Below are 21,349 nucleotides of genomic sequence, written 5' to 3' on the forward strand. Positions count from 1 at the left end.
TTTGATTTCGAGACCTCAAGTTTAGAATTTGAGGTCTCGAAATCAAGCATCTGAAAGCACACAACTTTGTGTGACTAGTGTTTTTTTTTCTTTCATTAATATCTCACAACTTCGACAACCGATTGAGCTCAAATTTTCACAGGTTTGTTGTTTCATGCCTATGTTGAGATACACCAAGTGAAAAGACTCGAAATCAACATCTGAAAGCACACAACTTTGTGTGACTAGTGTTTTTTTTTCTTTCATTAATATCTCACAACTTCGACAACCGATTGAGATCAAATTTTCACAGGTTTGTTGTTTCATGCATATGTTGAGATACACCAAGTGAGAAGACTGGCCTTTGACAATTAGTAATAGTGTCGAATGTCTTTAAAATAATTACAATCGGTCTTCAGTAACACCATGTGTATATTAAAAGCGAGACATGTTCTCCAAAAGCACATAATCTACCAAAATAGTAGATACCCACACGGTATTACCGCAAACAAAATAAATTATTTAATATGCACATTGGTCAACGAGTGAGTAATTTTTTGTGCAATGAGTTGAAGTGATCGTCCAACCATCTGTTTTTAAGTTAAAGGCAGTGGACACTATTGGTAATTACTCAAAATAATTATTAGCATAAAACCTATCTTGGTGACGAGTAATAGGGAGAGGTTGGTGCTATAAAACATTGTGAGAAACGGTTCCCTCTGAATTGCCATAGATTTTGAGAAAGAAGTAATTTTCCACGAATTTGATTTCGAGACCTCAGATTTAGAACTTGAGGTCTCGACCATCTAAACGCACACAACTTCGTGTGACAAGGGTGTTGTTTTCTTTCATTATTATCTCGCAACTTTGATGGCCGATTGAGCTCAAATTTCCACAGGTTATTTATTTTATGCATATGTTGAGATACACCAACTGTGAAGGCTAGTCTTTGACAATTACCAATAGTGTCCACTGCTTTTAAAATGATCGTACCACCAGTTTAGAGAAGAGTTCATATTCGCCTGAGTTTGTACGCACCGTTGGCTTCAGATAGCACAACTGTTTCGAGGACCTGTATGACTTTGATAAGTTGAATAATATACCTTTTTGCAGGTTTGCTCTCAGCTTTATGTGGATTAGGCAGGCCTAAGGATGGTCATGGTGGAGAAAAATAATTTTGAAATATTTTGGCTTCAACTGCGATATTTATTTTTAGAAGAATTAATAATGAGAACAAAATATAAGTTTTGATCTGGAATATCCAAAACACAAACAGGGTGTTCACTACTCTCACTTAATAAACGAAACTATTTTGAGAGCGTTTGATCTCAGCTAAACAAATTCTTGCTATTTTTTTCTGCCTTAAAAATAAATTGCCTGGTAAGCAAGTATTGACCTAGTCGGTTATGCACTTTGAGATTTTGCTGACGTCGAGGAAATAAAACCCAAAATGCTGATGCCGACGCAGGGGACATTGTAATCACAAGCTGATTTACTGGACCCGACGTATCCTTGGTGACGATCAACACCGACAGGTAAACACTCTGTTAAAGGAACATTACATAAAATGTGGTTTTTTGGCCAACAAAATAGTTGTTGTATTAAAGGCAGTGGACACTATTGGTAATTACTCAAAATATTTATTAGCATAAAACCTTACTTGGTAACGAGTAATGGGGAGAGGTTGGTAGTATAAAACATTGTGAGACACTGCTCCCTCTGAAGTGGATTAGTTTTCGAGAAAGAAGTTATTTTCTGAGAATCTGATTTCGAGACCTCAGATTTAGAATTTGAGGTCTCGAAATCAAGCATCTGAACGCACACAACTTTGTGTGACAAGGGTGTTTTTCTTTCGTTAGTATCTCGCAGCTTCGACAACCGATTTAGCTTAAATTTTCACAGGTTTCTTATTTTATGCATATGTTGAGATACACCAACTGTGAAAGCTAGTTTTTGACAATGACCAATAGTGTCCACTGCCTTTAAGCATTTTATGTAATCCACCATATACATTAACTGAAGCCTGTATAAGTTTGAGAACGATCGGCCATCTGGGTCCGAGTTTACGCTCACTGAACGATAAATTCGAGACGGGAATTTGTTTTATTTATTTCCCATCAAATTATGACATTTCAGACAGAAATTATTACAAGGGATGTTTAATTAGACGATTTGTTTTCTTGACCGATTCTGTGATGTTCCTTTAAAATGAACTCACCTAGAAATGGCGTACGTGTGTTTCGAGCAATTATGGCGACAACTAACGACTTTTGATCCACCAGTATCCGGGATAGGGGTGACGGTGGGGGGGGGGGGGTGGGGGTGGAGCAACAACCCAATTGGTGTGGGTTTTTGTGCTCGGAGGAGAGGGGGGCGCACTCGGAGGAGAGGGGGGGGGTCGGTGTTTGAGGGATTTTGGCACACACTTTATTAAGCCGGTTGTTTTTTGTACAATCGCAGATGTTTTAAATTTACTTGAGCCCACACCCCTTTGCACCCACATTATGACAGCAACATTTCAATCATAGTCCACCCCGAAGTTACGGGGTGTACCCAACCCGAATAATAACCATCACGACTGAAGAACTGAAAAAACGTAGACTTGTTTAAAGTCTTTAAATGTCTATCGCGGTACAGCGTTCCCGTGACACTGGCGGTATTCTCGTGAGATTGCTTGCAACCGCGAGACAACTGATCTCACGCCTTCGGTCCCATTTAATAATAGGGAGCGAGTAGTAGTCGACAGCCAGCAGCTTCGCGTGAGAGCAGTGATCTCGCGAGAGTGGTAGTATTCGGTCGCAGAGACCTGGATCGTTACACAACCACCACGACTCGACGCGAGCGCGACAGACCATTACGACTTGTCACAAGTCTAGAAAACCACGGAACACATCTAAAGTAACACATGAACGCCACTGCTCCAATCAATTTGGGTTGATTTTCACAGTCTACTATTTTTGTGAAGAATGTAAACGCTGGAGTGACTTGGACTTTGCATCCGGGTTGTGAAAAAGTCTCTAGTGGAAATGTATATAAACGCCCTCTATCGACAGCCTAATTCCATAAGATTTCAATCACTTTCTTAACCACCTGGTTCGTCATCAATGTTCTCCAATAATTCCACGAAATCACCTAAAACCACAGATTAATCTTCATCCATCAACCAGTTAATTCCCCGTGCGTGCAGTATAAAAGTGAGTAGGACTTGTCATATTTTGTTATCTCTGAAGATGAGCTATTGGGAGAAGTTTGTGGCTTGTTTATAAGTCACATGGCCTGCTCGGGAAACGTTTGTTATTTACCAGTTGCGATATGGTAGTTTTACCGTAGTTACAGAAGTTCCCGGGTACGTTATCAAAGTTGTTGATTATTAAGGGTACTGGTGCTGTATCTCTTTTATGCTGGGCTTTATAATTACCCAGTTGCTCTAAAGGTTTACATGCCAGGACAGTACTGTTCCAGTTATCAAAGGAACACGTTGCCTTTGATCGGTCGAGTTGGTCTTTGAAAATCGTTTGTAACCGTTTGTTATAGAATGCATAATGGTAGAAAGATGTTGTAAAAGTAGAATACAATGATCCACACAAACATGCCTCGAAGTTGCGTGGTTTTACTTTTACCTCGTCCACTAACACGGTCGGTCATTTATATGGGAGTAAATTTTTTTAGTTCGCAGACTAAAACGAACACCACGCAATTTCGAGATAAATATTTGAGTAGGTCAATGTGTTCCACTTTTAAAACATCTTTCCTATAACAAACGGTTATTTAACGCTTTTTATGGACCAACTCGCACGATCCAAGGCATGTGTTCCTTTACGCCTTTCTTGTTATGAGATTATTTGGGTGTAAAGATTTATGGAGTCGAGTATGGAAATTTTAGTCATTTTCTATTTTCCTTGTAGTACGGCGTTTAAAGGTACTAGACACTATTGGTAACTACTCAAAATAATTGTTAGCGTGAAAACTTACTTGGTAACAAGGGATGGAGAGCTGTTGATAGTATAAACAATGTGAAAAACGGCTCCCTCTAAAGTAAAGTAGATATAAATAATAAATTGCTTCAGCTGAAGTTTGTCATTATGCATCTTATTCTCATGCAAATTTTCACAGATTGTTATTTAAATGCATATGTTGGGGTACATCAAGTGAGAAAAATGGTCTTTGACAATTACCAAACGTGTCTGTGCCTTTAATTGTCAACGATTCCGAAGAGAATAAAAATTGCACTCTGTGCCTGATGTAATTAAAAACCTTAAGAATGTTGCCCAATTGTCATTTGGGTCACACAGTTCTGGCGTGACTGTAGATGGGGTTTCTCAAATATTGGGTGTGTTTGTTTAACTTCCCTGCGTCTACCCAGCGGTGCTCACTCAGGTGAGCCCCTGACAGGAGCTAATCGAACGACCACTCACCGCTCCCGTAGTGACGTAGTTTACCTGTGGCCAGCCCCCAAGTGACCCACTCCACAAGCAGGGCACTGGGGGCTGACCTTGGTGAGCCCCTGGAATGAGCCAAAAGCTATTCGAACGCACCGGGGACGACCGGGGATTACGCAGGAAAGCTAAACGAATGCACCCATTATTATAAGCATCCTTGTCCCAAGTTTAATTTTGTTTCATTGTTGTTTTAAATGAATTGTCTGACTATACAAACAACATTGAAATTGTGTTTATAACAAACTGCGTTTGATATTGTTTATTTTCAAGAGGTTTGAAAACAATATTTTTTTCCGTTCGGTTTGCTAAACTTTTACAAATACTTCTAATACTTCATTTTATCCAAAACACACATACAACTGATGATAATAATGATTAAAACAATCTTTATTTAAGACAGTTTATTTTGTGTTCGTTTAGATAATCACTTGAACATGTCTTTGATTTCAATTTTAACAAAAACTCATGTACAAGACGAATAAACGTGGACGTCATTGCTTACGATGTAACGCCAACAATAATACTGTATTAATTTCGGTTAATGGGTATTCAGTACTTTTCCGGAGTTATGTGAACAAAAGCGCAAGCATATTACTCTTATAGGATTCGAACCCGCGACATAAGTAATAAGCTTTTTTAGGATATGGCAAACACAATGCTACGACACTATAAGGTTTGGTTAAATTTGTTTGTATACACCCAAACCAAACACCTACAGTGTCCACCACTTCTAAAAATACCAACTTTAGAGCAGTGTCTTACCAACTATCTTGCAAGATAGCCCGGTTGCTGTAGAGGCAGTTCGAATACTAGTTTAAGAAACGGGTAATTTAAAGGCAGTGGACACTATTGGTAATTACTCAAAATTATTATTAGCATAAAACGTTTCTTGGTGACGAGTAATGAAATGCCATAGTTTTCGAGAAAGAAGTTAATTCCATGAACTTGATTTTGAGACCTCAGATTTAGAACTTGAGGTCTCGAAATCAACCATCTAAACGCACACAACTTCGTGTGACAAGGGCGTTTTTTCTTTCATTATTATCTCGGAAGTTGGATGACCGATTGAGCTCAAATTTCCACAGGTTTGTTATTTTATGCCAATGTTGAGATACACCAACTGTGAAGGTTAGTCTTTGACAATTACCAATAGTGTCCACCTACTTTAACAATTTAACATACAATAATAATGTGAACTCAACTTTAGTAGTGCGTCAATAGAACATAATCTTACTATTTACAATGCGAATACAATAAGGTTTTAGAAGAAGAAAAATGCCACAATAAAACAAAATCATATTAACCATACATAGTTTGGTACAATTAAGTTTTCATTTTGATACAGTTTTATCACTATGTGTGTTGATCGAAAACTAAGTATAATGGGATTGAGTTTGTACTTTGACAATAACTAAATTAATATCTCACTCCAGTGACTTGTTATTTTGCATAACATAAAGTGAAAGATAAACGATCATGAATACTAACCGTTTTTGAATATTATTCACTGTCCTGTTTTGCTCTTATTTATGTTGTTCTAAAGCCCGGTTCATACTTCCTGCGAATGCGAATGCGATACGATTGTTGACGTCACAAATTCGCAACGAATAGTTCGCAGCAGGGCAACTTTGCCAAACTCACTTGCGAATATCGCTGCGAAAGGAGGGTTGTGACGTCAAATTTACGTCAAATTCGCTTCGCATTCGCATTCACACGAAGTATGAACCGGGCTTTACTCAAATTGTTCTACTAATTGAAAGCTCATACAACTTTTGTCTGCTTGTTGGTTTCCCCTGTTCAAACAAGCAGTCAATGAATACGTCATGAACGATTACACGCAACCTCTTAGTGGCGCTGTTGCTGCTTGGTACTGTGACATACCAAGTAGTTGTAATATTAATTATAATACTATGATACTAATAATACTATTATTTTTTTATGCAAGTCACCACACCCACAAGGCCTGAAGGCCACTTCAAGGCGTGGGCTACAAATCAATTATTTTCCAGAGGCCTTTGCCACCTACTCCTGGGTCTGAAACAAGGTTACCCCCTTTACGTTCCATACGACTGTAGGCTTGGGTATCATCCATCAGAAACCTAGTTGGTAGAGCAGTAAGCACTACCTCCCAAACTTTCGAAGCAATCATGGTTAAGTGTCTTGCTCAAAGACACAGGTGTCACGATCAGGGGTCAAACCCACACTCAGCTGGTCAGACACCAGAGCTTGAATCCGGTGCTTCTAACCGGTAGGCCAAGAAAACTCAGTTTGGGGTGTGTCTGAAATGGTCCCAGTTACGGCTGGAACAGAGTATGGTCAAGACCCAAGAATAGGTCAAACTGAGACAGAATCAAAGCTTAAATCCAAATATTAAGCCAGTTTCAACTGAGTTGACCAAGAAATCTGCGGCCAGGGGTCGATTTCACAAATATTTACTTTAGGACTAGTCCTAACTTAGGAGAAATAAAAACGAATGGCTATAGTCGACCCTGTGGTTTAATGAGCTCTTTTTAGTGTGAGAAATATGTTATCGAACGAAAGGGATGCTCCTTTGTTTAATGTTGTTCTGAAGCCACTCAATAAATTTGATACAAACAAATTGTGTTAGCCTTGTTGTTAAGTTTGGTAGTGTAAAGTGATTTGAAAACCTAAATATTGTGGATTTCGATGCTGTACATATTCGTTATGTTCACAGTATCTGCTTTAGTATTTACATAAAGTTAACGGTTACTTTGTTTCGGTAGTAGGCGTGCAGCCCACATACCACACACCAGCCTCTGGGGTCACTAAAGGCACTTAAGAACGCCAACGGGTCTTCGGTTAATACATACCTACTGACCTGAATTGGAAGACAAATTGAAAGGGAGAAGAACATTTGCAATCCACAAACGCACTTGAATGTTACCTTGGATGTCAGAACATTAGCTCTCAACCAAATGGTTCCAGATTGTTAGTTGCATCGAACAAGTCTATTCATGGGGACTCTATTAAAGGGCCAACTCAGTTTTCTGATGCACTCATTTTGTTATCATTTTTATTTTATTTTATTTTTTAAACTTTTATTCTCTTTCAGAAGCAACATTTGATCGGACGTCTTAAACAAAATGGTTTTTGGTTTCATTCCGATTTTTGTTTGTGCCAGTCAAAAGGTTAAGTTCATTACCGTTTTGAAATAAACCTTCACATTCAGGAATGAACTTACCAATCTGTTGAGACCATTGTTTGAAATGTGACGTAATCGAAATTTGTATTGATTTTGAAAACAAAATGCCCATGTAAAAAATATGAAGCCACTGTTTTTTTACACCGTTTTAGCTGAGGTTAGATACTTGTAACTAAATCCCCTGCTGCTCTAGGGACTATTAATACCATATATTGCAAAATGAGTGCATCACAAAACTCAATTTGAATTTGAAGCTGTTGTAAAACATGGCGATGATTCCGTGCCACATAACAAACAGAAATAACAAATTTGCTCCCTCTGCAGAGAACTTGGGGAAAATAATCTCAGTCTCAATCCGTCTTTTTCGCTCCTGGAGCAATGTACAAGAATCTCTGCAGAAAACACGTGAGGGAATCTATAAGAGAAAACACAAGACACAGTTTTTTATTAAGTAAATAATACCCTCTAATTTTGTTTTTCATGCAAGTCGCCATACACACAAAACCTGAAGGCCACTTCAAGGTGTGGGCTACACCCAACAATTGTTCCTGTGGCCGTTGCCACCCACTCATGTGGCTGAAACAGGGTTACCCCTTTTACAGTCCAGCTTGGGTACCATCCATCAGAAGCCTGACTGGTAGAGCAGAAATCAGGTTTCCCTACAGACAGTGTGATACATTGTATTGGTCCACATGCGATCTGAAGGTACAATGGGGTCGGGCAACATATGTACATTCATTGGCTATACATTTATGGTATGGTTACATTAAGACACAACTTTGCGGGCACATTTAAGTAGAGCGATATTAAGGTACTACTTTGTTGGCTACATTTTGGTCAGGGCTACATTACGTTTTAAGTTTGGGGCAACATATTGCGTATTGTCGATTTCTTACCCATTGCATCGGTAAACCACACGGGCTTATTCTCCCACCAGACGAAGAAGAAGTAAACTGGTACCCCGGCGACTGTTATAGCAGCCCCGATGCCCACATCTACTGGTGAGGAGTAAATGGAGACGCCTACCACGAACAACGCGCATATAATGAAGATGATTGGTAGGATGATGGGAACCTGTTAAACAAAACATTAAGAGTTGTAAGTATTGTTTGAAGCTTTGTATGGTATGGATAAATAAGAAGGAACCATTTAAAAAAAAATAGTAAACTTACAGGTACAGCCAAACCTCTTTTGTGTAAGTATTGGCTCCGAGAAGAGCTGGTGTGGTCTTGACGTTACGAACAGTAAACCAGCAGCCCAGCATTCTCCTGAAGACGGGCAGAGTATACTGTTCGAAACGTCAAGACCACACCGGCTCTTCTCAGAGCCAATACTTACACAAAAGAGGTTTGGCTGTACCTATAAGTTCACTCTTTAGTTTCTTCCTTTAAAGAATTGTATCACAAATTTTGATTTTACCATACACCGATAGTGTTAGCACTGCATACTCAGTAGGCTACTTTCCTGAGCTCGGTAAAACAGTCATATTACTCGATTTGGATTCGAACCCACGATCTTTGCAATTCTAGAGGCAGTTCGAATCATATCTACCTGCTCTGTCTGTATTAATTATATTGTATTTGTATTGGATCCTGCCTTTGTATGGGCACTCTCTCCCTGTTAAAACAAGCTGTGCTTTCTTGGTTGTTACCCCCCAATTTCCTGCATTTGTGTGTATCACTTTTAATGTTGTACTGAACTGAACTGAACTGAACTGGATCTCGTTGGTCTAGTTGGTAATAACACAAGTTTGTATTTTCTAATTGCACATTAGGCGTGTAAATATTTCATTATGAACGTAATCACTCCACGCTACATATAGATTATAATGCAGTGACCTTTGACCCGAGTTCTTACCTTAAATGGCCTTGGCATATCCGGGTACTTCCATCTGAAGTAAGGAATCGACGCCACTGCGATTGAGATGAACAACCAACGAGTGAAACTCAAATAGTTGATGAGTGTGTTGATATCGGGACTCATAAGCATAGCAATCACAATAGGGAACTAGAAAATAAATAACATAAAATTAAACAATAACTGTATTGAAATTCTGGAAGCTGAAAGAAATTTAATGAAATTCATCAGCAAAGCAATCACACTAAAAAAATAAAATGGTAAATGAATCAAAACAACCAACGAGTGAAATTCAAGTAGTTAATGAGTGTGTTGATATCGGGACTCATGAGCATAGCAATCACAACAGGGAATCTAGAAAGTAAATAACATAAAATTAACAAACTATAGTGAAATTTGGGGAGCTGGAAGAAACTCAAGGAATTCATCAGCTAATCAATCACACTATTAGAACTACAATGGTAAATGGATCAAAACAATGAAATTCAAGTAGTTAATGAGTGTGTTTATATCGGGACTCATGAGCATAGCAATCACAATTGGGAACTAGAAAATAAATAACATAAAACTAAACATAATTGCATTTGTGCACAAACGCATAGCTGTTTCGTCAATAAATTTTCAAATTCTCAACTGAATTAGATTTTTTGTGTGTATTCAAAGCAGTTAGCCCAATTAGGCATAAATAAAAGAGAAATTCCTTTTATACCATGTTTAGTTAGCAACTGATGACTTAAAGGTGCACAAATTTAAACATTCATAACAAATCGTGTGATGACGTCATCATAACGGCATTTTATAATTCACAAGAACTTGCCAATATCTAACAACCTACCAAGTTTCAACAAAGTCGCATTGTTGCTACGGGAGTTATACGACTTCAAAAAGTGCAATCACGTGATCCCCGATGACGTCATTGATCTGAAACTTCACACATATGATGCCTGCCTGACAGTAAACGTGTGTGTAAAATTTGAAGTGATTACACTAAACTTCACCACACACATCTTCAAAAAGTCCGTTTTAATGAGTTTTCAACCTGCCGCTAGTGGGCGCTGATGCGTTTAGTTATTTCATCGATATTTGTTTTGAACTGCCCACCCTTGCTAGACACTATCAACTTCATAACTTTTGCACATTTGAATTAGAGGGCACATCCGGTTTCGACTGGAAGTAGAGGTCATGTGAGGTCACGCACACAAAATAAAATGAAGACCTAATTTATCCCTACCCACCCGCAAACAAAAACCTGCGGTCTCTTGTGGCTGATTTGATATAGATTTTCAAACAGTTAACATAAAACACCTTTAAGATGATGTCACGTGACCGGTGATGACGTCATCATGAAATCCTTGCTTTAGGATCATCATCATAGGACCAATACCTTTCATGACGGAGCTTGCAATTGCTTGTGTACAGTTAAGAATGTGCATGAGGATATTACCTGTGTATAAAATGCAACTACATAAAGAATACACGCAATCGGGTGTGTGTACAAGGACACGGCATGGTATTTGTGTACAAATGATTACGCACATAGGCATGGCATTGACTGCGTGTACAAATGATTACGCACATTGGCATGGCATTGTACTTTGTGTACAAATGATTACGCACATTGGCATGGCAATGTGTGCGTGAGGCTATGGCACGCAACCTTATTGCACAAATAAATAGCGGTTTCGTCAATAACATTTCAAGTTTCTCATTTGAGTTTTAAATTTGTTGTGTATTCAAAGCAATTTTCGTGTACAAATGATTACGCACATTGGCATGGCAATGTGTGCGTGAGGCTATGGCACGCAACCTTATGGCATTGCACAAATACATAGCTGTTTCGTCAATAACATTTCAAATTTCTCATTTGAGTTTTAAATTTGTTGTGTATTCAAGGCAATTTGCCCGAAGTGGCATAAATAAAGAAATAATTTGGATTATACCATGTTCAGATAGCAATTGATGTGTTAAAGGTGTAAAAATGGAAAAAATCATTAAAAGTCATGTGATGACGTCATCATGACGTCATTCCACAATTCACGAGAACTTGCCAATATCTAACGATCTACGTAGTTTCAACATAATGGCATCATTACTTTGAGAGTTATACGACTTCAAAAAGTGCACCTTTAATACCGCGTCACGTGACTCCTGATGACGTTATTGATCTGAAACTTCACACACATGATGCCTGCCAGACAGTAAACGTGTGTGTAAAATTTAAAGTGATTACAAAAAACTTCGCCACAGACATCTTCAAAAAGTCCATTTTGAAGAAACTTCAACCTGCCACTAGAGGGCGCTGTTGCAATTTATGACGTTATCAATACTTTTTTTGAACTGCCCACCCTCGCTAGACACTTCGTCCAGGGAAAGCAACTTCATAACTGTTACCACTTTTGAGTTACAGGGCACTTCCGTTTTTGGCCCGTTTCGAGTAGAGGTCATGTGAGGTCACGCACATGAAATAAAATGAAGACCCAATTAATCCCTACCCAATCGATTGCAATCCCGTTAACAGAAAGCTACGGTCTCTTGTGGTTGATTTGATATAGATTTTCAAATATTTAAATAAAACACCTTTAAGATGACGTCACGTGACCGGTGATGACGTCATCATGACGAATTTCTTTTAGGACCCTCCTTGCACCAATGCCCTTCACTGAAAGTTTCATTGCAATTGCTCTTTAGGAACCATGCAAAAAAATGCGAATACTGAATAATCTTGAAACAACCAAATAAAAAACCGAACAAAAACAATAGCTGTTTCGCTGCGCTGCGCTACGCTACGAAACAGCTAATTAACAAACTATAGTGAAATTCAGGAAGCTGAATGAAACTCATGGAATTCATCAGCTAATCATTCACACTAAAGAACTAGAATGGTAAATGACCCAAAACAACCAACGAGTGAAATTCAAGTAGTTAATGAGTGTGTTGATATCGGGACTCATGAGCATAGCAATCACAATAGGGAATCTAGAAAGTAAATAACATAAAATTAACAAACTATAGTGAAATTTGGGGAGCTGAAAGAAACTCAAGGAATTCATCAGCTAATCAATCACACTATTAGAACTACAATGGTAAATGGATCAAAACAACCAACGAGTGAAGTTCAAGTAGTTAATGAGTGTGTTGATATCGGGATTCATGAGCATAGCAATCACAATAGGGAATCTAGAAAGTAAATAACATAAAATTAACAAACTCTAGTGAAATTTGGGGAGCTGGAAGAAACTCAAGGAATTCATCAGCAAATCAATCACACTAAAGAACTAGAATGGTAAATGACCCAAAACAACCACCGAGTGATGTGAACTCAAGTAGTTGAGTGACGTGTTGATATATTGGGACTCATGAGCATAGCAATCACATAGGGAACTAGAAAGGTAAATCAATCAAAAGTGAAAATCAAGAGATTGAAATAAACTCAAGAAACTCATTATAGCATATCAATCACATTAATGAACTAGAAGCAACAAACGAGTGAAACTCTAGTAATTGGTGAGTGTTTTGATATCGGGGCTTATGAAAACAAATCAAACTTAACAATTAACATGCATCTATGTCTGATTTCATCTGACACTGGCTACATCTACGGTTAAGTCTACGACTCTGGCTACAGTTTAGCTTAGAGTACGGATAATTTGAAAAGCATTTAAAATGTTGTTTATAAACTTGTGTAATGAACTTCTTTTTACCGAAACAACTGCCGCTGGAAGTGGTGACTTGTAATTTATGTGTATCATGCCGAGAACCTGAGGCATTACCCCCTCTCTTGACGACACCATCAATATTCTGAAACAAAAGTGAAAAGATGAGGTGATATTGTGTGATTGATTGCTGATTATTCTGAAACCTCAACTAAATTCACGCATTGAGATTTCAAACTGATTTTGGTAAAAATTAATTACCTTTTTTATCAATCACCACTTTATATAACACTAAAAGTTTTGCAAATAACATTCGTTGGGGCGACAATGTTGTGTTTGCTTGTGACCAAAGAGCCATAATATTTCTTTTCGCCGAAAGTTCTATTGAGCAGCCGTTTGGGACACCAGCCGAAACTTTACGTTACGTGCTCGGCCCGTCCAGGACTTTTTGTCTTCAAAGGTTTGCTTAATATGAAACAATTAATTGGTAAACTTGATTTAGCTAAAACAATACTAAGCACGGGGAAAGGGTCACCTCCTGAAGTACAAACACTCTTGCATATTAATTTGTGAATGGTTCACTGCTAAAATTGCTCACAGAATAATTCTCAGCGGTTTCACTTTAAACCACGTACCTTGGAAACAAATTGGGAAACTTATTTATCTCAAAAATGTCAAACGCAGAAAACAGTTAATTACTGAAGTACAAACACATGCACTGTTTGTGTCTGGTGTAGTGCTAAAACAATTTGCGAAATAATTCTCAGTTATTTGACATTAAGGACACGTACCTTGCGAATGAGAACAGAGCACCGTTTAACGATCCGATGCAGGACATGGCGACAGCTAGCGAGATGATCACAGACCAAGGTCCAAGAACACGTTCAGCAAAGGTCTGCAAAATAAAAGACAGTTGTTTGATTTGATTTGATTTGTTTTGATTTTAAATTAGCTAAAATGCTGTCCGACCAACAGCAGAATTAACGACAATTTGACTAAACTGTCAACCTTGTGGCAGCCTTCGACTAAACCCGATGTTCGAAGGTACCAATTTTGATATAGTGAAACACTAATTGCTTGGGTCCCAGTATTCTCACTCGGTGTATTCCAACACTATGCATACAACAACAAACCTGTGAACATTAATTTGGGCTTGATTGGTCATCGAATTTGCAGGAAAACAAGGGGAAAAAAACACCCTTGTTACATTAAGCCTACTTTGTGTGCTTTCAGATGCAGAATTATACTAAAAGGTTTTAACTGAAGTCTTTTATTATTTGAATGAGAAATTACTTCTTTCTCATAAACTAGGTTACTTTAGAGGAGGCCGTTTCTCACTGTTTTATACTATAAATAGCTCCCCATTGCTCATTGCCAGGTAAGTTTTTGATGGTTACAATTGAGTATATTACCAATAGTGTCCAGTGCCTAGCTCGTCGTTTCAACTTACCAAAGCGACAGCTTCTGACGCAAGGAGCTCTGCCGGTGTCAGGACAACAAAGTAGGCTAAATTGGCCATGATGTAGACACCCGTAATGATGGTCATAGAGACGACAATTCCAATTGGGATATTCCTTCAAAGAATTTAAAACGCAAGTAACAGTTTGGTTGACGACAAATTATTACATCGTAGTCGAAGTACACTTACGGTAGGGTAATGAGTAGGGCTTACATCACTCTGAACAGATTATTTTTCCAGCCCAGTGTCGAGTGAGTAATATAGTTTGCTTGCATGAGTACGAGATATTAGCACCATCAACACGGTACTCCAGAAGGACTTGAGTCCAAGTACCAAGTACAAGTACCAACATTAGTACTTCACAAAATTGCAAATACTTTTAGAGGCACGCAATCCCAGGATCATCATCGGTGTTAAAGCCATTATACACTTTCGGTTCAGAAAGAAAGAAAAAAATCACAGATTTACAAATAATATACAGGGTTTACAGAAGGTAATGGTGAAAGATTTCTCTTGAAATATTGTTTCATGAAACGCTTTACTTTTTTGAGAAAACATCAAAACAATATTAATTCTCGTTAGCGAGAATTACGGACTTATTTTAAACACATGTCATGACACGGCGAAACGCGCGGAAACAAAAGTGGGTTTTCCCGTTATTTTCTCCCGACTCCGATGACCGATTGAGCCTAAATTTTCACAGGTTTGTTATTTTATATATACGTTGTGATACACGAAGTGTGGGACTTGGACAATACTGTTTACCGAAAGTGTATAATGGCTTTAAAGGGTCTATGTACTTTTTGTAGGACAAAAAACACAATGTCCAAGGATTTGGCGTTAAACTTACACAGTTTGAAGATAACGATGGTAGAAAGCTTCCTTGCAAATGTTAATTGCTGAGGTGCTTTAGCCATGAAAATAATTTTCGTCTCAGTGATCATGAGACAAACATTATTTTAGCATATAAAAGCGTATTTTTATGACATTGTTTTACTAATTTCTCAAAAACTACAGCACCTCAGCAACTAATATGTTAAGATACGCTTTCTACTATCATTATCTTCAAACGGTGTATATTTGGTGCAAATCTGTGGACATTGTGTTTTGTGTTACAAAAAGTTATTAAAATATTCTTACCTTGCTGGATTAATAATTTCCTCTGTGAAGCTTGGAAGGAATTGCCTGTAACCATCGAAGAGTTGAGAAAATTAGCATTATTGCAAATTACCACTGGTAATTTCAAATTTAATATATTTCTCAAAATTTTAACCGGAATACCTCATTACAACACCAACAACTTACTTGGTTTTTTTTACCCATACTTTGTGTGTTAACTCCAGTATCTTTGGTAATTTCATGAGCTCTTCCTTGCTAGGGATTCGAAACTACGACCTTTGCCATTCTATAGAGCAGGCCATTTTTACCACCGAGGCTGCCTAGTACCCAGGGGTGGATGGGGAAAGTGTCGACTCAGATCCCCTCGCCCCCCCCCCCATTCCCCCAAAATGTAAATCGAAATTGAGTTGTTTTATACATTAACCTAACCCCCAAAATATCTTTGTCCCCTCCCTTCACATCTCGTTTAAGCAGTAATGCAGCAACCACCCCTGATGCAAATTTAACACCAAAAGCATGAGCCAAAACAACAACATCAACAACAACAACAACAACAACAACAGCAGCAGCAGTAGTAGCAGCAACAACAACAACAACCATCTGGGCTCAATTTTATAGATATGCTAAGCACAAAAATTTGCTTAGCATGAAATTTTTGCCTTGATAAAAACAGGATTACCAACAAAATTTCAGTTGGATTTTCAGGATAAGCAAACAACAGCTGAACACCAGTTCATAGTTGGTAGTCCTGTTGGTTGGTAGTCCTGTTTTTATTGAGAAAGAAATTTCATGCTAAGCAAATTTTCGTGCTTAGCAGCTCTATGAAATTGGGCCCTGTACTGACCATCCAGAATAAGCGAAGAGACCTGAGTAGAACGCCAACGGGATATTTGAAGCGGATACCTCGATGGCTGGAGTAAATCCATCTCTTAAATTCTCAACATTTCCTAAAACAAAGCAACAAAAAAGAAATTTAAAATCAATTTATTATTTGCACGGAAATCAATTTGTGGACAACTCAATTCGTCTGTGGGAAAAATGTTGTGATCTTGAAATCAGACACACACGAATCAAGTATGATCTCCTTTTAGTTTTCTTTTAATGCGCACGATACTTGTAATGGAGCAAACATTGGAATTATCACCAAAAGTGAAACAACTTTTTAGTATTTTGATAAAATGTATGCCATTGGACGAATGTGCCAAGGAAAAATGGTCATTATTGAATTACCAACCCGCCCCCCCCTGGAATTCCGAGCGATAGAGTATGATCTACCCCCTGACGTAAACTAGTGGAATGTTGTGCCTACAAAACGTAAACTATATTTTAATTACTTTACTATTTTGCTGTGGCCAGCAACACCAATTACTATAGATTTTATGGTCTAAAGCCGCTTGCCCGTCTCTGTACATGTTTATGCTTCAGTACGATTTAACACATAATCTGCTTTCAAACTTAAAAATTTCCCATTATAACTACGTATAATAATATTCGGTCTGATTTGATGTTATACAAGGTTGAGTATGACGTCATCGATGGCCAAGAGAGGGCGGTTATCTTTTATAGTCTTTGTTTTTAGATCATTTTTATCTCGTTAATGCTTGATTACGTGAGGAAATAAAACTGGCGCATCACGACTGGGTCAGTTACACCTAAGCAAAGGTCGTATTTATCTTTTTTGTTATTACCGTAATATTGCACTATTAAAATTAAATAACAAAAAACAATGAACTGTGTCATCATCAGACACGACCAGCTGGCATATCAGACACATACTATTTATAGGTGGATTTGGCCAGACTTTGAGGGTCTTAAAACCAGATTTGGCTGTGAAGGTAGTCACGAATAATGTTTGCCGTGTTTATAATAGTAAGGACTCAGCTGGCATTGAGTCTAATTTATTGAATTTATGGGATATCCTTTTATGATTTGTGTGCATTGATAACGATGAACAGAACCCAATAAAACTGTAAATTTGATAAATCTGTCATTAGGGTGACGTTTTATTATTACAAAGGGTTAATTTTACTCTGTATTTTTGAACGACGTCAACGTTTGGTGTCAAAGTATTAAACACCACTAGTATAAAAGTTCTTATACAGCGCATTTCAAAATAACCAACCCATTGAACTTTACATTTATAGTGCCCTGTGCTCAAGATATGCACTTCAGGAGAAAATCGCACCTTTAGATTTAATTTTCCTATACAAATTTGTGTGCAATTGGGCCAATGAAATTCCTCTATAGTTACTCAGCTTCATGATGGGGGAGGGGAGTAAACATGTTACCACGAGCAAGTATGTATAGCGCTCAAAAGGCCTTTCCATGCAATATATATATATATCAAGCTTTACCCCAGCAGGTGCCCAAACATACCCCCCTTGGTGAAGAGAATTGCAATTATAGTAAAGCATCTTGCGCAAGGAAACAACTGTCACGACCGGGACTCGAACCCACTCTCTTAATGTTAGAAATGAAAATTCCACTCTCTTGTCCGAGTGGACAGATGTCAGTTTCACTCTATTAAGAGTGACAGTCAATCTGTCTCACTCTTTATGAGTGAAATTTTGAAAGTACCGTTTATCACTCTAAAAAATAGTTCCCCTCCATATGGCTTTTTGCAAGAGTGGTATGGCGGACAAAACGACAACACTCTACCACCAGAACCCGTATTTGATGCTTTTTTTTTTTAAACCACTCTTCACTTAAAGGCAGTGGACACTATTGGTAATTGTCAAAGACCAGTATTCTCACTTGGTGTATCTCAACATATACATAAAATAACAAACCTGTGAAAATGTGAGCTCAATCGGTCGTCGAAGTTGCGAGATAAGAGTGAAAGAAAAATAACCCTTGTCACACGAAGATGTGTGCATTTTAGATGGTTGATTTCGAGACCTCAAGTTCTAAATCTGAGGTTTCGAAATCAAATTCGTGTAAAACCACTTCTTTCTCGAAAACTATGACACTTCAGAGGGAGCCGTTTCGCACAATGTTTTATACCATCGACCTCTCCCCATTACTCGTCACCAAGAAAGGTTTTATGCCAATAATTATTTTGAGTAATTACCAATAGTGTCAACTGCCTTTACAACATCCAATGGGGAAAACGACCCATAGGGTAAACACTGTTTTGTGTATTTTATTATCTATTAAACAACTAACACAAATGTTGAATAAGGACTTATCACCTTGTACCATGAGAACCACGCCCGACACTATGATGATGACTAGACCCAGTACTTTAGCGACACTGAAGATAATCTGGACTCTGTTACTCCATGCCACACTCACACTGTTCAAGCAGAACACGGCAGCTAATCAGAGGGGGATAATCAGAAAAGAAGATTTAGCAAACAGAGATAATACGTGGACACGATACAATTCTATTTTACTTTTTTGTATTCATTAATTGATAAAATGTTTAATTGATTTCATTGATGTATTGTCACAACACATATACGTAATTGACGGCATCATGACACGACTGGATGGGCGTTGTCGATTAAAATTAAAGCAAACTAGCGACTTAAATTAAAGAGAAGCTTCACAAAACACAAGCTTCCACGGGTTTTCATAACATTTACACGGTTTTAAGATGATGATAGTAGAAAGTGTCTGAGTTGCTGTTTTAGAAAAATTAGTAAAACAATTTCACGAGCAAAGTTTTCTTCTAAACGGAGACAAATGCCTGTACAAATGCCTCATACATTGCGCTATGGTTTTCATTTTTTTCTAAAAACTTGACGACTGTTGAAGCTGAACTTCTAAGGGTAAATATACACCTCTTTGTTTGGATTCGTGTTATGTTCAAGCACTTGACCTACACAATGTATTGAAACCCTTCAAAGAGGGAGTAAATGGAATGATGAACTCTAACCCAGTTTACTGCACGAGCTGTGGCCGTCCGATGCTTTGGTCACATAACAAAGTGCGCTGTCGTTATTTAGTTGTGATGTGCCATTATAAACCCCTTGCGTAAGGCGAAACGCTACAAGGTGGGACATAACACGCACACGTTTCAATCCCAAGGAACGGTTATCGTCCAATTAGTTGCTTCCTTTGACCCCAGTAAGGACCATTTTGGTCCAATTGAGTGTGCTTTATAAAGGTCAACAGGTCAATTATTCAACCGTTCAAATTGACATTTAATTCTCACGTCGTGTTGATTGTATTCTATCTTAAGAAACCTTAAAATATTATGTACACATGTGAGTTCATCTGTAACGCAAATATGCAAATTAATCAAGCTAAGAAGCATTTACTAAAAATGTAAATGACACAGTCACAAAATATTTTCAAATGAGAGCTATTGGCTGTTCAAGACACTGTACACGTTTGGTAATTACTCAAATAATATAGTTAGCATAATTACCGAAAGTGTCCAATGGCTTTTATAGTGATGATTATGTTATTTACCGAGTAGTGTAGCTCCAAGTAACTGAATCACAGACGTAGGTACTCCACAGTCGTCGAACAATGGTTGAATAAGATACGTTGCAGCTGTAATAACAAGTACGGCAAACGATGCTGTACGCACGGCCACTAAGAGCGTCCAAACGCGCAGGAAAGCCGGCACGGCGCCGAAACTCTCCAAAATGTACGTGAAATCACCGCCGGATTTTGTAATGCACGTCCCCAGCTCGGCGTAGCAGAGAGCCCCGATGGTGGAGAGTAACCCACAGGCGACCCAGACGACGAGAGACAACCCCACGCTGCCGGTGTTCTGCAGCACGCCCTTCGGGGAGATGAAGATCCCGGAGCCGATGACGGTACCGACTACGAAGGCGATGCAACCCACCAGACCGATCTGGCGTTTGAGCGCCACCGGTTCGTCCCCGTCTTCCTCCTTGTGACTGCTAAAGGAGACACCATCTCCCTCCGGCACACGTTTCTCCACCCCATTGACAGACGCGCTACCATCACCATCTTGGACGACAATATTTCCCTCATCCATCACACATCAGTTGGCCCTCTAAACTCATATATAAATACTGAACTATTCAATATGCTCGTTAGGCGTTTCAAAATGAACACAAATTAGAAAACTCTTATTAATCAGTAAGGTCCAAGGTACAATAGTGCTCCATGATAAGATTACGCCGATTAAAGGCAGTGGACACTATTGGTACTTACTCAAAATAATTATCAGCATAAAACCTCACTTGGTAACGAGTAATGGGGAGAGGTTGATAGTATAAAACATTGTGAGAAACGGCTCCCTCTGAAGTGACATAGTTTTCGAGGAAGAGGTAATTTTCCACCAATTTGATTTCGAGACCTCAAGTTTAGAATTTGAGGTCTCGAAATCAAGCATCTAAAAGCACACAACTTTGTGTGACAAGGGTGTTTTTTCTTTCATTAATATCTCGCAACTTCGACGACCAATCGAGCTCAAATTGTCACAGGTTTGTTATTTTATGCATATGTTGAGATACACCAAGTGAGAAGACTGTTCTTTGACAATTTACCAATAGTGTCCACTGCCTTTAAAGCATTTGGTGCAACGGTATTTTCAGGTAGTACATTATCTCGATTTACATCATGCTCCCCGTGTAAAGGTTAATCATTACCCGCCCTTACGACCTACACATATTAATTTGATAAGGAATAAGTTTGACTGTAGGTTGATCTCTATTATGCAAACATTTAATGCAAACATAATCGGTCAAATCGAATG

At 38.4% G+C, this 21,349-nt stretch overlaps 1 protein-coding gene across 1 annotated transcript; it reads right to left on the reverse strand.

The window, feature by feature from the left end:
- Nucleotides 1-4,784: 4,784 nt before the first annotated feature.
- LOC139934451 (cystine/glutamate transporter-like) lies at nt 4,785-20,782 on the reverse strand. Its single transcript, XM_071928694.1, has 10 exons — nt 20,089-20,782; nt 18,861-18,986; nt 16,514-16,616; nt 15,691-15,735; nt 14,542-14,665; nt 13,883-13,986; nt 13,140-13,236; nt 9,439-9,588; nt 8,478-8,655; nt 4,785-7,996 (listed from the first exon to the last, which is right to left on the reverse strand). The coding sequence occupies exons 1-10, from the start codon at nt 20,624-20,626 to the stop codon at nt 7,932-7,934; spliced, it is 1,530 nt and encodes a 509-aa protein (XP_071784795.1). The 5' UTR covers nt 20,627-20,782; the 3' UTR covers nt 4,785-7,931.
- Between the last annotated feature and the right edge of the window lie 567 nt (nt 20,783-21,349).

The sequence above is a fragment of the Asterias amurensis genome, chromosome 3 (genome assembly GCF_032118995.1).
Source record: "Asterias amurensis chromosome 3, ASM3211899v1".
Lineage (NCBI taxonomy): Eukaryota > Metazoa > Echinodermata > Asteroidea > Forcipulatida > Asteriidae > Asterias > Asterias amurensis.

Coding starts and splice junctions, on each gene's coding strand:
- LOC139934451 (XM_071928694.1), bottom strand. CDS start 20,626: ATGGATGAGGGAAATATTGTCGTCCAAGATGGTGATGGTAGCGCGTCT. Junction 14,666..15,690: donor GAAATTATTAATCCAGCAAG/GTAAGAATATTT, acceptor AATTCTTTGAAG/GAATATCCCAATTGGAATTG. Junction 9,589..13,139: donor TTCCAGCGGCAGTTGTTTCG/GTAAAAAGAAGT, acceptor TTTATTTTCTAG/TTCCCTATTGTGATTGCTAT.